The sequence below is a fragment of the Cuculus canorus genome, chromosome 3 (assembly GCF_017976375.1).
Source record: "Cuculus canorus isolate bCucCan1 chromosome 3, bCucCan1.pri, whole genome shotgun sequence".
Taxonomy (NCBI): Eukaryota; Metazoa; Chordata; class Aves; order Cuculiformes; family Cuculidae; genus Cuculus; species Cuculus canorus.
In genome coordinates, this window is record NC_071403.1 from 21,711,897 (window position 1) to 21,728,161 (window position 16,265).

At 43.5% G+C, this 16,265-nt stretch overlaps 1 protein-coding gene across 1 annotated transcript; it reads left to right on the plus strand.

Annotated features, from left to right (window-relative positions):
- Positions 1-8,876: 8,876 nt before the first annotated feature.
- LOC104062732 (DNA-directed RNA polymerase I subunit RPA43-like) lies at positions 8,877-11,140 on the plus strand. The gene is made up of 2 exons (XM_054061319.1): positions 8,877-8,944; positions 10,399-11,140. Exons 1-2 carry the CDS (start codon positions 8,877-8,879, stop codon positions 11,138-11,140), a joined length of 810 nt encoding a protein of 269 aa, XP_053917294.1.
- The last annotated feature ends 5,125 nt before the right edge of the window (positions 11,141-16,265 follow it).

Below are 16,265 nucleotides of genomic sequence, written 5' to 3' on the forward strand. Positions count from 1 at the left end.
ATCTTTGCGTGTACGTTTGTAATTATTAGCCCATTATCAGAGATGTTAGCGTAAACATAATAAAAAGATTGGTTTTATTTTCTTGTCAGCCCTTGTCCATGTCTTAATTGCATATCGATGATACTCTTAGAATCCTCTTTCATGTAAATGTACTCATTGGCTAGTAAATATTAATGCTGCTCTCTGGCTCCAGCTGTGAGAAGATCTTATTGTTGTGTTAGAGGTTTTGATTAACCTCCAAAAGGTTTCACAGTGTCTACTCTATTTATCTGAAACATACAGAATCGCTGCAAGCAAGAGTTATTACAAAGAAAATCATACACTTTCTCTCATTGTCTTTAATTTAGTCTGTGCAAGTGTAATTATTTCTGCCTGTTTAATGCTTCAGAGTCATCCTCTATAAAATTCCAGAGGCAAGGAGTGAGCTGCCTGGTACCTTTTAGTTCCAGTTTTCAGCAGACAGCGCTGAAATAAAAGAAACGTATGTCACATCTTCCCATTATTCTCCGTAATTGTCATGGCAATTTACCCATGAGCTGACATGATAGCCATGGAGGGAAATGGAGCAAAACCTTTTGCATAACTCCAGGCTCTAGGAAACAACAGAGGCAGATGGAAGGGGGAGCTCAGTGTCTGCTGGGTTGAGCTGCGGGGGCTCTTCATGGCGAGATCAGCTGACAAGGTAGGTCGGTGGCCTGTATTGACCTCCCTTCATCCAGCTGAAGGAACAAAATCCTCCTCAGCTGTCCCTGCCATCTCTCTTACTGCCGGGTACATTGCTGCTTTAGAGTTACCCGAGCCACCAGTGCCAAATGCCTCCCTGGCTGCTGGACTGGTGTCTGTGGGACTGGTGTCTACCCTATGCAGGGATCCTAGTGCTGTTTTGCAAACATGGCTATCAGTGGTGTAAAGTACATCCCATGGCTCCTGGTTTTGGAAATGAGAAGGTTGTCCAGAATTCCCATGTCATAAAGAGAGGGGAAACTTATGTTGCACCCCTCCTGCCTCTTGGAGGGGGTTTTTGGGGGAGTGAGCAGCCATGGTGTGATGTTCCCTCACGCAGGTCATCACAGCCGAAATATTGAGCTAGCGTAAGCTCTGGTCTATGCTTCTTTAATGTGAGTTCCCGTTTGTGCTTCTTCACAAACCACCTCATGGGAAAGGGTTTTGCAAAGAGTTATGTCTTTGAGCTGGGGCAATGGCTTGTTGGGACAAGTCCAGTTAACCTTGCAGTGATGATATGACTTTTGCCCTGTGATTTGATTTTAAAACCTGAATTAAATATACCATGCAGACCTTGACTTCTGAGCTGGGAAGCCTAGCACTCACCTCTGTTGATGCAACATCTGGGACTATCGGCAGCATTTGCTCCATGGGCAGCTCAGCCCATGTGTGCCAAGCTGCACACTTAGCCTTGGGCTTCTGCTGAGACCATCATCCAGGGCTCGTGCCTGTGAGAAACTCAGACCATCATACCCTAGCAGATAGGCCACTTGGAGCTAACAACTCTCATTTGTTAGTGACTAGGTCTGTGTTTGAGCTGGTTGTCTGGAGCTGAATTAGCAGTTCCCAGTGTTTGTAGTCCTCTTTAACCTGCTGGATGTTAACATTCACCCCACAGCCTTTATAGGCAGGACATTTCAAAACTCATTGGCTGAGCGCTGTTAGTAAGTCAGTTCTCACGTAGAGGTCACCACCATCTCTAACATCCACTGTCTCTTTACATAAACCTTAAATATAAAACAACGGTAGTTTTCCATGCTGAAGGCTAAGTCTTATTTGTATTATGCAGAAATTACCATGCTTTCAGCTGATCTTTTAAGTGGTTCCTAATAAAATTATTAGGTGACTGGAAAATCTTCAATAACATTTTTAAATACAGTCCAGCTTCACAGTAATAAAGTCAGCTTTTAACAGCCCTCGTTTATAACTATTCCAACAGCAAGAACTAACTTTCCCTTTGGTAATGAGGCCTATTAGAAGAATTGTTCACACAGAGCTGACCTGGATTCAACAGTCATATTTTTTTTTTGGCTGTTTTCAAGGCACGCTGTGTTTAGCATGTAAACGCACAGCTTTCCCTCTTGTCCTTGCCTCTACTTGTCTCTTTAAAAATTGTTTGAAGGTTGCTAAATGGAAAGCACCGAAGTAAAATACAGAGATGTTCTATGCAAATAGCAGGTTTCTTCGTTATTCTGATGCAGCTAATTGCTGAACCCTGCTACAATGTGTACTTTCACAACGGGAACATTAATCTGGTTCCCACTGGGGTTTGTTAGAGTGAAAATACACCACTTCAGCTTTTAATATGTGGAAAGGGCACAATTATTTTATTATGTTGACAGCATTTCTCATTCCATGCACCTGCTAGCTGTAGGTTGCAAAGCTGGAAGGTGTCTCCTGAAAGCCATGGTGAAACTCTAATTGCTTCCTATGGAGTAATAAGGGTGAGCAGCTACCAGTGAGCTTCCTGCACCAGAACTGGCTTCGTCCTCTACTTGCTGGGCCCAGTATAGGCCCAGGGGAGCAGCTTAGCATGGGCTCTCTGCCTGTGACCCTCTCATGACTCCTGAGTGAGGCCAACCTGGCTGGGGGCTGCAGGACCAGATTGATGCTCCTGGTCCACAGTTGCATCTCCCTGCCTCCAGGCAGATCTGTGCAAGTGTCCTTCAACGAGCACCCAGCATCTTGCAGAGGTGAGGTCTGCATGGACCTGCTTTCTGACGAATGGGACATCTCAGCCAGAAGCAGCAGGTTTGGTCCTATTGCCCTCTTGTGGCTGCCCAAACGAGGCTAAAACATTCACCAGCTGACATTTGCAGAAGTGGTACATGACCATTCAAGCTAATATAACTTTCCTATAACTTAAAAACACAGTGCTGGTTCCCTACGTAGAGCTGCCTAAGGTAAGGTGGAACAGCAGCCAGGAGACAGTGATGTTTCTGAAAGGCACACAGGAGTGCCATCGCTGTAGTAGCAGGAGACCAGCCACAAAGAAGTCTCTGGTCAAATCTTCCTTCCCTCCTCCTCCCTCACCCTCATGGTTGTCTCCTATTTTTCAGCTGCATGGGAATGGGAAAAAAGGGCTTGGCAGCATGCCTCTGGGCTCTCACGTTCAAATATGACCACTAAAAGTGCCTTGGCAGGACACTCTTTCCTTACTGTCTGACCTGGAGCCCATGTGTTAACAGTGAGGCTTATATAGGAGTGGTGCTTCTGTCCTTGCAGGACACATGTACAAGGTGAGGGGACCAGTGTTGAAGAGTTTCACTGAAAATCAAGGGTTAGAATCAAAAGAAAGAGACCTGGAAGGAAAGAGAGCAGAAAAAATGACTGATGTAACCTTCCCAAAGCCTTAACACCTTTCCATCCTTGCTTATGGATGTCCTGGGTTCAACCACAGCTGAGCTGCTTTCTTTCTGCTGCTTCTCCCAGGAGGCTAGCAGCATGCAAGACAGTCCACACACCTTGCTGGTACTTCTGCTGGTTCCTACACCTACAAGTAGCTTGAAAATTTACTCAGAGATTCCTAAGAGGACCAGCAATAAAAATGAAAGTAGGCTTGCATGCAAGTTAAATTTTCTGATCAGGAGAGGTAATGTTATTTGGTTTTGGCCAAACAAGGCAATAAAATCCAAGATGTTTAATGAAACTCCACCAGGTATATATTGGCCTTGACACGATATTTTTACTCAGCATAGCCTCCACTTAATGGAAGGTCTTGGCAAACAGTCAGAGCCAGGACTATAATGTTTGTAAAATAGCTGTTGCTGTCAGTGCGATTTTCCCCAGTGAAAGTCATGCAAGAATGAAAAAAGGAAGATTCAGTAACAGTGTAATTGTGTCACATAAAGACCACCCCTGGGAAGCCATCTGAAGTTTTAATGATTTAAAATTAATACTGAATTCAGTCATCTTTGATAAAGCATGTGGTTCCTTCTTCTGCTCCCAGGCGCAGATGTGTGCGCACATTGAAGAGCTGCTGAAGGAGAGCACAACAAACACCATTTGCAATTCAAGTGTCTTTAGACCCCAGATGAGACTGTCTTGTAACCACTTGTCTGCTATTCTGTAGCCTTGATTAAGGCTGAAAATTATCCCTCCAGTCCTGACGTTTGCCAGTGACTACTGAAAACCTGACTCCAATCTCTTGCGAATGCAAATGACAACTCTCCTCGAGGCGGTGGAGGCACAGATTGACATCAAACCAGTGAAATGACACCAAATCAGGCTGGATTTTTAAAGGCAGAGTTGGAGTGGGCCATCACATATTCCTCATCCTTCTTGCTAAAATAAAGCATTTGAATCTTAGGTTTTTGCTTCTAAAATCATCACCACAGGGAACCAAGAAAAACTACTCTCTCCAGGACCAGCCACAGTTGTGTTTGTCTGTATTTGAAACATGGGCTTCTAGCAGTGACAGATATTTATTCATGGGAGCTTTGCATGGAGCAGACTTTCAGGCAGGTTTGCTTCTTTTGCAGGGCAGAGCTGGATCTTCAGAGCCTCCCAAGCTCATCCCTGGGTTCTACTCTGGTTTGGGCTCCCCTTGTGTGTCCTGCATGCTGTCGATACCACCTCTGGACTACCTCACACATTGCAGGTTCGTGGTCCTCTTCTTATCAACTTGGCACTTAATCATAAACACCACTGGTTAGCAAAGCACATGCCATATATTTAGTTTCTGGAGGAATTAATTATTTTTCATCAATGGCCCTGCCATCCTCTTGCTGTGCCTCTAGTCACTGCTATTCCCTTGGATCTCCAGACATTGACCCAGACTCTGCTTGGCTCTCGTTTCCAACTGTGCCTGATCTCATTCAATACCTCAGTTTTTAAACCTTTTGATGCCAACATCCCTTTTTCAGGGGCCACAGGACCAGTTAAGCTCTCTGAATCACTCCTATCAACATTAATTTCTGTTCATTAGCAGCAGACAGAGCTTGAAGCTGTTATTTTTACTGACCATTACTTATTCAGATTATCCACTGCAGTGGTTGAACACATCTCTAAGTACTGGCAGATCACAACTGGTGTGAATCTGTCCTTGCGAGCCAAGGCATGAACTCGTGCTTGCTGCTTATTCCCAGCAGCCATACAGCTGGGAAAGGAGGCTGCATTCCCTCTAGCGTGCACTTGTAGGGAAATGTAACCCCACATCTTCAAGGCTGATGTTCCAACAGCCTCATATTGGTGTGTGATGCTCTGCTATTGGACACCGGAGACCACTGCATATTGTACATATTTTATAAAAGCAAGTTGTGTTGCATTGCTTGTCCCCAGCTGCTTTCTTTAACAGGATCTTGGATATTTCTGTACTGCGCATCTCAGACGTAAACACTGTTGTCAAAGGGTTGCTAGGAGCAGCAAAACAACAGACGAGGCATGTTGCAGTCTCCTAAAGAGTTCCTTTTCATGGGGCAACAGTTTTAATTTTTTCACCTGGAAGCTTCAAATGCAGCAGGAAAGTGTTGAGCTTGTTGCCTTTTTCTCAACGGCAGACATTTTATCTTCACCATCTGAAGCAAGAACTCTAAAACTGTTAACATATCTTTAAGGAAAACACTCAGCTGAATCGAAGTTAAAAATGACTGAAAGTAGCCAGGCATTTCTTTCCAGGGGAAAGTTCTGTAATACTGAACTTCTAAAAGGAAAGAAACTGCTGTCAGCAAGGCAGGTCAGGGCTTCCCCAAGCATGCCTGGAGTATTTGATGATGTGAAGGGGAAACAACAGTGTCTTCCACAGCAGTGGTTAGTGCCTGTGTGTGATTTAGTAGCATCTTTTTGAATATCAGCTCTACGTGACACACAAAGCATTTAATGAGGATTCATGGGCCACCATGGACCAAAGGTTCACTGACTAGGAATCCAGAGATAGACCATTAATGTTTTATAATCACTGGTTTTTGCCTAGTGGCTGTGCTGTCTTTAGATTTGTACAGCCCCTAACACATTGGGGTCTTGTTCTCCTGTGTCACTTTTCCTTGTTCCTGACTGGTGCTTTTTCAATACTACCCCTATATAACCCCAAAATTGTAAATACCTGAGAAAAGTGACCTTTCTTGTGGAGTCCATCTGTGCATGGTGTGCTGCTTTCAGCAGTGCCTGGCATCCTGCTTGGGTGGAGTTTAACAGGAGTTATCCTGTTAGTTTCTTAAGAGGCAAAGGGAGGCTGTTTGGTCAGCCCCAAAGTCTGTCCTCTCCACAATGGACAGCATTGTCCCCATTTGACAAATGTTTGTTGTCCCTGTCAGTCACCACCAGGCCCTGACTCTGCGACTGGACCCGTACATACACAAGGATGGGAGAGGACACTTGGCCACTCCCATCTCTTATGCCTTCTTCATGCTCCCGATGTGTCAGAAACAGCAAAAGCATCTCACTCTCTCTCATCTCCAGATGTGTTTTTCTGCTCCACCTTGTGAGGAACAGACTTGAGAGGCATCCAGGGGAGTGAATCTAGGCTTGCGCTTGAGTGAGTGCAATGTCAGAGGTGGAATTTGCAATCTCAGTGACCCTGGTAGCCCAGACAAACTCCTGGTAACCTAAGCTGGTACTAATCCACACCAAATGCTGTGTGTGAAGCACAGATAGATTTGAGGGGGCGCTTGGAACTCTGAGCCAGTGAAGCTCTCCATGTTACGCACCCATTGCATGATCATGCATACTGGTCCTGCTGCAAAGCCAGCCTGTGCCTCTGTGGCTTCATCCCAAAGAAGGCAAAAAGTGCACCTGAAAGGGGCACAGGCCTTCCCAGAGGAGATCCAAGAGTGACTTTCCCTTTTCACCCTGCTCAGTTGTCGCTGGGGGATCTCCGCCTTGGTCAGCATTAGCAGTCTTCTGATTTTGTGTTTTAAGAGAGCTGGGAGTTCGAGAGGGAAGGTTAACCTAAGCTGTGAACTCACTTTGCCTGGGTTGCTTTAGAATATTAATGCGAGTGTTAAGGTCAGAATATTAATATTGTCAGCTGTGCAAGTGTGCTGCTTGTAATTAGTGATGAATACACTGAAATGCAGTGGCCATTTTCTACTGCAAATATTCCATTTTCTGGCCACATTACTTCCACACTGAGTGGGCACCTTTCCTGACCTGGCATATATACTGTCCTTCCTGCCTATGAAGGGCATATGAGTGTCGAAAATCCCTTTGTTGTTTACATTTCGCATCTCCAATAAGCTTTCAAATCAAATAACAGCTTATTTTTTTTGAGAAGAAAAAGAGTGTTTTGGTTAATGTGGGCATGAATAATACCTTTTTCACAGTCATATTTACTTCCTCTGTTTAATTTCTCTGGGATGACTAATTGTTTTAAGAGCTGGATTCCCAGAGCAAAACAAACAAACACCCTCCCTGTGTTACATTCCTCAAAGCTTAAGCCAGCTCAAATAAGAACAAAATATATTTTGCCCTCTGTAACTGTAAGTTTTCTCTTCCATCAGACTTTATGCTTGAAACAGATAAGGTTCTCTTTGCATAAGCAATTATGGAGCTATCTCTTTTTGGACTGATCTGAATTAACCATCGTCCTAAGCCAAGATCAGAGACATAGGTACTGAGGATGAATGCAAGTTCAGCAAAGGAGAAATTGCAGTTCAAGGAGCTGTTTATGAATTCATATTTCTTTATTAAAAAAAAAGAGAAAAATTCTCTTGGGATCCAGCAGTCCTCAGGGAAAATGTGCTCAAGTAATTTTGACTGTCTACAAGTTTCCTTTCTCTTTGACATTATTATCAGGCAAAGCAGACTAACAAAAATATTACATTTTGTTTCATAAGGCTGTATAATCTGTTCCATAGGTGTCTGATTTGGTAGCAGGATGCGTATTCATTATTTATGATGCAAAGGGCTGTCTCCCTGAAGGATATCTCTTTAGTCCCATAAAACCTAGCCTTTCCTTCCCTGTAGTGTTGGTTTAGCTTCCTAAATCTATTTTCCAATCTCCGCTGCATTTTCCAGGCACTGCAGCTCAGAGAGATGCTATTGCAGTGTGATGGGTCTGCAGTGGGCCTTAGGGTCCCAGGGGGATGACAAGTGACGGAGCAGGGCATTGTTTCAGAGCAGGCAGTGGAGGCAGGTAGTGAAGCTGCCTGCCTGCCTGGTATAACACTCATGTGGCAATAGCCCTCCAGCATCACAGTGGAAGTATTGGTGTATGAGCAGGAGAAGGTTTGACTCAAGGATTTTTGGCTCTAAGGTGTTCCTGTCTGTAGACAGACAGCAGGGCTATATGGAAAACCTGTGGTGGTGCATCCAAGCTGGGTGGAGTTTACTCCGTACTACCCACTTTTGCCTCCCAGACGGTTGCCAGTGGAGGAAGGCAGGTACATATAGAGGAGGACTCAGACCATCAGCTCAAGCCCCTCATCTCTGTGGCAACTGTGTTGAAGTACCTGGCTCTCTGCTGTTTTCATAGGGGCCAGTGACAGTGAGACACCGGAATTTTGGACAGCTAGACTTGGGAGAAATTAATACCGCCATGGTGATGGAATTACTTCCATGTCAACCATGCTGCTATTTTGGAACAAAACCTTCAGATTCTGGGACTTTTATGCATTAGGAAGCAACAGGATTAAGGGGTTTGTGGTCCAGTTAGATAATCCACATCATTTCTTAGTTTTATCCCATTTCCCTCTGGTTTTTGCAAATCAGTAATAGCCATTTCCCAAGTGCTTTCAGTAAGGAAGTACTCTGATGCTGAACCTCATCAGTCTGCTGCAAGAACATTGATATTCATGCAGCAACTTCAGAGCCACACTCCTGAAGAGGATGAGACTAAAACAAGCAGATACTTCTCTCAGACTTGTTTCTTCAGCAGTCCTCCTAGGGACTAGTTTTGTGTTCTGACATGTGAGACCCAATACTGCTGCTTTACTGCCATGTGTGTACCAGCAGACCTGGGACAAGCTGTAAAATTGTGCAGAAGTCATCATTGTGAAAAGCTTTGGTATGTCCAGTTGGTCTGTACTTACTGAGAGGGAGAACATGGTTGCCCCTTCTTTGTGTCCCCCTGGGAGGATTTGGAATTTCTAAAAAAAAAAAAAAGAAAAACTATTCACGATGGTTCTGTGAAGTAATCTGCATGATTGTTGGATTGAATTAACTCATGTGAGTATTACTGAAAAATCACAGGCAGTAGCGTATCAGCCACTTTCTGAAATGGGCAATGAGACTTCTGTATTCATGTACTATGGACTTCAGTGCTTTCCAACTGCTGTGCTCATTTTGAGGAACCCAATTCTCTTCTAGTTCACTCAAAGCCTTTCACTGGCCATTTGGAGAGGAAATAGAGATCTCTTTCACCATAATATGAGTAGCTGGAGAATAACCAGAAGGAAAAGTGGGTGGAGGCTGATGAGGGTTCTCAGCCTAACACACCATCTTCCTGCACATTCTGCAATTTAAAAGAAAGGAGTGAGGGTCCTTTGCCAAAGCATGGAGAAGGCATCTGGCAGAAATTAAATGTCTCTAGGAAATAGTTCCAGGTCTAAGAGCACCATGTCCCTAGTCAGAAGCCATATGTCAACTAGGTGCTTGGCTGGTTTTATGTTAGACATGAATCATTGTAACTTCCCATAAACTAATGTATAACTGCAATAGCATGAAGCTTACCTCATACTTTGTGGGAGATTGTGATAGGTTTAATAAATCATCCCTGATTGTTTGATGAGCAGAACCATGAGTATAATCTCAGTTATTCTTTGGTGTATACCAATAAATATAGTAAGGTAAAATATGAGAGAAGTGAAAATATTGGACAAACACAGAGCTGGGAAAAGCTAAAAAGCTCTTTAAAGTGGGGTGGTGAAGTTTGTGCTTGCAGAGAAAGCTTGCTGTGTCTGTCTTCTTCAAGAACTCTTTCCCATGCTGGAGATGAGAGTGACTCTACAACTGCCTGATGTATGCTGTTAGCAGAGTTTGTATATATATATACACACTATATATATATATATATATATATATATATATATACACAGTGTGTTTGTATATCTATATATTTGGGGATTGGAACTAGGTGATCTTTAAGGTCCCTTCCAACCCTAACTATTCTATGACTTTAGAATTCTAAGATTCTATAATTTAGGTAAACAAACTACCCCCATTGCTCTTCTTCTCCCCCCATTGCTCTTCTTCTCCCCTACTTTGCTCTTCTTCTCTTCCCTTTCACTCTTCTTCTTTCCCCTTTGAACTTCCTCTTCCCCGCTTCGAACTTCTTCTCTCCCCCTTCGAACTTCTTCTCCCCTGGTTCCTCTTCTTCTCCCCCCCTTCACTCTTCTTCTCTCCCCCTTCACTCTTCTTCTCCGCTCCTTCGCTTTTCTTCTCCTCCTATCACTCTTCTCCTCCCCTTAGCTCGTCTTCTCCCCCCCATTGCACGTCTCCTCCCCCCCTTTCTCCTTCCAGCCTTCAGGGCGTGCCCGTGGCTTATGACAACATCAAAGTGGTGGGCGAGCTCAGGGGCATTTACGACAACCAAGTGTTCATCCACCTGAACATCGAGGGGGACTTCATCATCTTCAGCCCTAAGAAAGGGAAAAAACTGGTGTATGTAATTAATAAAGTAGCCTCTAGTCATCGTGGCTGCCTGATACATGGATGCTTCAATGTTTCTATTCCCAAACCTGAACAAATGTTGATTGTACAGTGGCAAGAGCTGGGGTTAAAAATAGGGGATGAACTGAAATTTGAAGTATTGCATTTGGATTCCTATGCAGCTGGGGTGTTCTTCATTCGAGGAGGACTCACTAAGAGCAGCATGAGGCCAAAAAAACCTGAGACCATCACTAACAGTACAAATGGAGATGAAATTCCAAAGCTTGACCACCAGGAAAATAGCTTCAATGACTCTGAGGGAGGTAATGTCACACAGCAGCTTCTAGGTGAAACAGATAACACTGGGAGGGAAAATGGAGAAGAGCAGAATGTTGATGCTATGAATGGAGTATGTGATGATAAAAACAAGAAGAAGAAGAGAAAGCATAAGCAGGAAGAACCGGAACATGTATTGCCTACTAGTGACTCCAGTAGTTACCAAAATTATCATAAAAAATCAAAGAAAAAGAAAAGAAAGCATTGCGGTGAAGTTGAAGAAAGCGAATTATCTCAGATGTCACAAGAGCCCAAAGCTAAAAAGAAAAGAGAGTAAAGTTTGAAGTGCCTTTCCTGAATAAGATTCAGACATTTTTATAAGCTTCCAATATAATCCAGTTTAAAAAATAAAGAAGAGAAGGCTCTGAGAAGACCTTATAGCGACCTTCCAGTACCTGAGGGGGCTACAGGAAAGCTGGAGAGGGACTGCTCATAAATGCTTGTGGTGATAGAACCAGGGGAACGGGTATAAACTGGAGAGGAGCAGGTTTAGACTGGACATCAGGAAGAATTTCTTCACTATGAGAGTGGTGAGATAGTGGCACAGGTTGCCCAGGGAGGTTGTGAATGCCCCATCCCTGGGGGTGTTCAAGGCCAGGTTAGATGGGGCCTTGGGCAGCCTGATTTACTGGGATATCCCTGCCCATGGCAGGAGGGGTTGGAACTAGATGATCTTTAACGTCCCTTCCAACCCTAACTATTCTATGATTCTATATTTTTTCCTTTTTTGGGGGGGTTATTCTCCAGTGGCATGCACAATCTATAAAAACACTTGCTTTTGATTTTCTTTAGGAAGAATGCATCCAAATCTGCAGCAGTACCAGAGGCAAGAAGGTTAACATGTAGGTCAGAGGATGATCATGAGAAAGCTGTGATAATCTCCTTTCAACTCAACGTGAACATCTTACTGCTTTAGTGGCTCCGCCCTGCAAATGTGAACTTTGGCTTTCCCTTTTCAAGACACCTACTTGTACCCTGGCTAGGGTTCTAGGGAATCCTGATAATTCCTACACGTAACAACTTTTGCTGTGTCCAGAGGGGAAGAGTCTCTTGGTTTTTCACCAGGGAAGCAAGCAAGAAGACTGGAGTTCACAGGGCTTCTCAGGCAGGAGCCATGGTGAAGGGCTAGCTCTGCTCTAGACATGATAGAGAGGGTACAAAGCAGCCAGAACCCCCCCAGAACAGCATGGTACACTGAAAATCAGGCTGTATACCTGTCATTGGCTTAGCTCTGAGTGAAAGCAGTTAAATCTAATGTGATAGATCACATTTCAGCCTGAAACGGATACTCAGTGAAGGCAAGTCTTAGGTCAAAGCTAGTACTTCTGTGAGTAGAGAATTGCTGCAACTAACCAAGCATCAGTGATAACAGAAGATGGAATTTTCACATATGGGAATCTACAGAAATATTAAATGAAGAGCCTGAAAAAATCTGCAGGAAAATCTACAGATTTATGAGTATTATTATCCGTGAACTTTAATTACATTGACATTTAAAATGAACTGAAATGGCACTTCAATTGCACTGTATCCACACTTTTATTGCATGCATTTAAATACATTAGAAAGTAGAGCTGTACTATACTGAATGGGACCAGTTCAGGCAGTTAGACATTAAAAATGTGGAGATAAAGGAGATTTCAGAGCTGCACCTCAGCTAGGGAAATCTGCCTCAGTAGTTCTTTCTCAGTGCTGTAGAGCAGCAAAAAGAAGCTTCCTCCCAGCTTTTTGAAATTCTCCAATGTGCTCCAGGCCACTGGATCCTGAAGCCTGCTTGGGTGAAACTGAGTGTGGACTTTGGAGAAATAGTCTTCTCTGTGCTGCTGTCTTCAAAACAGACAGTGTTCACAAGCACAACTTTGCATCATCCTCTATAACTGCGGCTGTCAGTGTGGGTCGGGTCTTACACCACCCTCTGAAGTGTCTGAGAGCCATCCTTGGAGCCAATGGGTTTGGTGAGGTAGGTGGCACTTGGGATTCAGTGAAGATCTGACATTGCCTATCTGCTAGGCTATGATAGAAACCACTCCTGTTGTACTTTAATTTTTTTGGTTGAGAATACTGCCATACAGTGTCTGATATTGCACCTCTTCCCTGCAACCTTTCTTCCTTCTCGTGGAAAATCGTTAGCAAGGAATTAAAAAAAGAGTTCTTCTCTTTGATGAACCCTTGGAAGATGAGCACTTTAGTAGTTAGTTTATCCTGCTGCTCCAGCAGCCTGTATTAAAGCTTCAGCCCAAATCTTCTTGATTCAGGCACTGAAGAACTTCATTCAATTCTGCATTTGTCACCTGTCTCTGGGCAAGTGACTCCATCTCAGTGGTCTCTATTCAACTATGCAATAGCAACGACTGCAGAACAGAGCTCCCAGCCGCGGCTCTGCAGCCTTAAAGCCATATTAGTCCTTTATTTGTAATGGTTATTTGTGATCAGATGCACTGGCAAGCTGGAGTACATAAGAAGATTTTCTTGTTCAATACTTTCAGAAATAAAAGCTAGTGGTTTGTGCAGTTTCTGTGCCTACAGGCGCAGACTTTGAAAGTTTGAAATGGATTTGTGCAAGCTCCTTTAGGGACCGCAGCATTTTATTCTTTGTCCCACACATCCATCTGGTGTCTCGGATGCACAAATCTGAATTCTGCCCTTGTGTCTGAAAGCAGCACAAGTGTCTCCACTCCTATCATTGAGTAAGTTGTCGTGTTGAAACTGCAGATCATAGGTGCTGATATGCTTATGATATCTTATGATATCTTATGATATCTTGCAGGTGGAAAGGTATCTGAAATAAGTGCATTGTTGGTCTTCTAAAAGAATTGTCAATTTTAACTGTGGAAATATTTATGTAGAAGACATTCTGACTCTTTAGAAAAGGTCCCTTCCTTGGATGTCTTCTCTGCTTCATTATTCACTGCTTGACTATACAAGTATTGTTGTTACACCCTGCTGCTGTATTACTTCAAGATACGTTTTCAGTGGATTAAATCCGAGTGTCACAATTTCTAAACCACACTTCCTCATCCTACAGGTGTGACCTACATTCTTCATTTCCGAAGATGCTTGTGATTTGCATTTTGGCATATTAAAATTCATGCTTGTCAGAGTAATACCATTTACAAAATGTTCTAGATCTCTTTGTAGAGCTGACTTGTCATTATTTAGTATGTCACTGTTTGTACCACCAGTAAATGTGACTGGTCATGGCTTTAATTTTTTTCTAGATTAAGATGCTAACTACTACTTTATGCTATAAAGATATTCTAGAACGATGACATAACTCTGTTCTGAGCTCCCACTGATGGCTTAGATGATGGACTGGAATATGGATGCTTGTGTAGTTGATATGAACGTGTGAGGGAATGCTAACATGCTGAAAGAAAGGACTGGAAATTCAGAACAGTCTTGCAAAATGGGAGGCATGGTCTGAAAATAAAGAGGGTCAATTTCAGGAAGGAAAAGTGCAAGGCAGCACACTTCGGTAGAAATACCTGTCTATAGAAATATTGGAATACCTGATTTTCAGCAAGCGTGCAGAAAAGATTGGAATTTTCAATGGATTGCAGGTTCAACATGAGTCAACTCTGTCTACAGGATGGAAAAAAAAGAGGTAAATGTTATGATGGAAAAAAAGAGGTAAATGTTACATTGGGAAACATAGGCAAACGCTTAGCCTGCAAAATAAAAGAAATATTCCTCTTGCTCTGGTCAGCACTGGAAGAGCCCCTGCTGCAGATCTAAGCTTGGTTTCAGATGCTGCACTTCAAAGAAAATGTGAATCAGCTGGAGGGAACGCAGAGGAGGACACTGCCACTGACAGATCTCAAAAACATAGGCTCCACAGAAGACTAAACTCACTGAGTCAGCAGAGTGTAAAGAATGAAGGACTGAAAATAGCCTTTAGATTTATTAAGAGTATCTCTAAAGAGAAAGAGAACAACCTCTTTGCCATGTCCGTAGGACAAGAAGTACAAAGCTTAAATTGCACCTACTGGAGGTTTTTAAATATGGGTTAGATGAGCACTTGTGGGATTGGCCGAGGCGTTGTTGACTGTTCCTGGGATGAGGATGATTTGGATGACCTCTCAGGTTCCTTCTGGTCTTCTTTTGCTACAGTCCAGCTATTGATGTACAGTTCTACTGTTGATCTATTTTGCTATACTTGCTATAAAACTGAGTTCTGGAATCAAACAGAAAAACTTTGCTAAATGCCTCTAGAAATTGCCACTGGATTCTGGATTTATCTTTACTGCTGATTTTCAAATCCATCAATACATTTAATGTGTCCCACAGTGACTTACATAGGTGTAGACTCTACACTGAATGCCATGGCTGAGTGAGAATACAGTAAATTCCTTTGGTTTTGACAAGATTGTCTTTGAGCACTGCCAACACACTTTAGATTTATACATTTCATTTTTCTCATGCTCTAGCATTGACCCTAAGCTTCTACTGATCAAGGTGCTAATGTATGCCCGCTCCTCTAGACATGCTGAGCAAACCCAGTACTTCCTGAACTTCCTGAACTACCTTGTATTGTATTAGGGGTTTTGGGGTTCTGGTTTTTTTTTTTTTTTTTTTTTTTTTTTTTTTTCTGACTTGACCTAATTTGGTATATTATCAGAGCAAACTCTCTGCCATGTGGATTTCATAGGACAGAGGTCAAGGTCAAGTACGCTGCTCTTTGGCACCTGTGAGCGTATTATTTTCTCAAAGTAGAGATCATATCTGACTTGCTTGATCTACTTTGGCATCTTGGCTTGTATCAGAAATGGTGTGGCCAGCAGGTCCAGGAAGGTTTTTCTGTCTCTGTACTCAGCACTGGTGAGACCACACCTTGAATACTGTGTTTGTTCTGGGCCCCTCACTACAAGAAGGATGTTGAGGCTCTGGAGCGTGTCCAGCTAAGAGCAACGAAGATGGTGAAGGGGCTGGAGAACAAGTGTTAGGACGAACAACTGAGGGAACTGGGGTTGTTTAGCCTGGAGAAGAGGAGGCTGAGGGGAGACCTTACTGCTCTCTACAACTACCAGAAAGGAGGTTGTAGAGAAGAGGGTGCTGGCCTCTTCTCGCAAGTGGCAGGTGGGAGTGGCCTCAAGCTGCGCCAGGGGAAGTTCAGACTGGATGTCAGGAAAAAACTTCTCGCAGAAAGAGTCATTGGGCACTGGCAGAGGCTGCCCAGGGAGGTGGTGGAGTCACAGTCCCTGGAGGTGTTTAAAAGACAGGTAGAGGAGATACTCAGGGACATGGTTTAGTGGCAGATAGGAATGTTTGGATTCGATGATCCAAGAGGTCTTTTCCAACCTGGTGATTCTATGATTCTACCTTATTCTGAGGCTAATGAAATCCTGAGTTCAGATGTCTGTAATGGGAGGCAGCTGGGCACGGGGGGATGGGGAAAGTGGGAT

Excerpts from the sequence above, each read along its gene's own strand:
- LOC104062732 (XM_054061319.1), top strand. The coding sequence starts at position 8,877 with ATGTGTGTACCAGCAGACCTGGGACAAGCTGTAAAATTGTGCAGAAGT. Across the intron at positions 8,945-10,398 it reads CATCATTGTGAAAAGCTTTG|CCTTCAGGGCGTGCCCGTGG; the intron begins GTATGTCCAGTT and ends TTCTCCTTCCAG.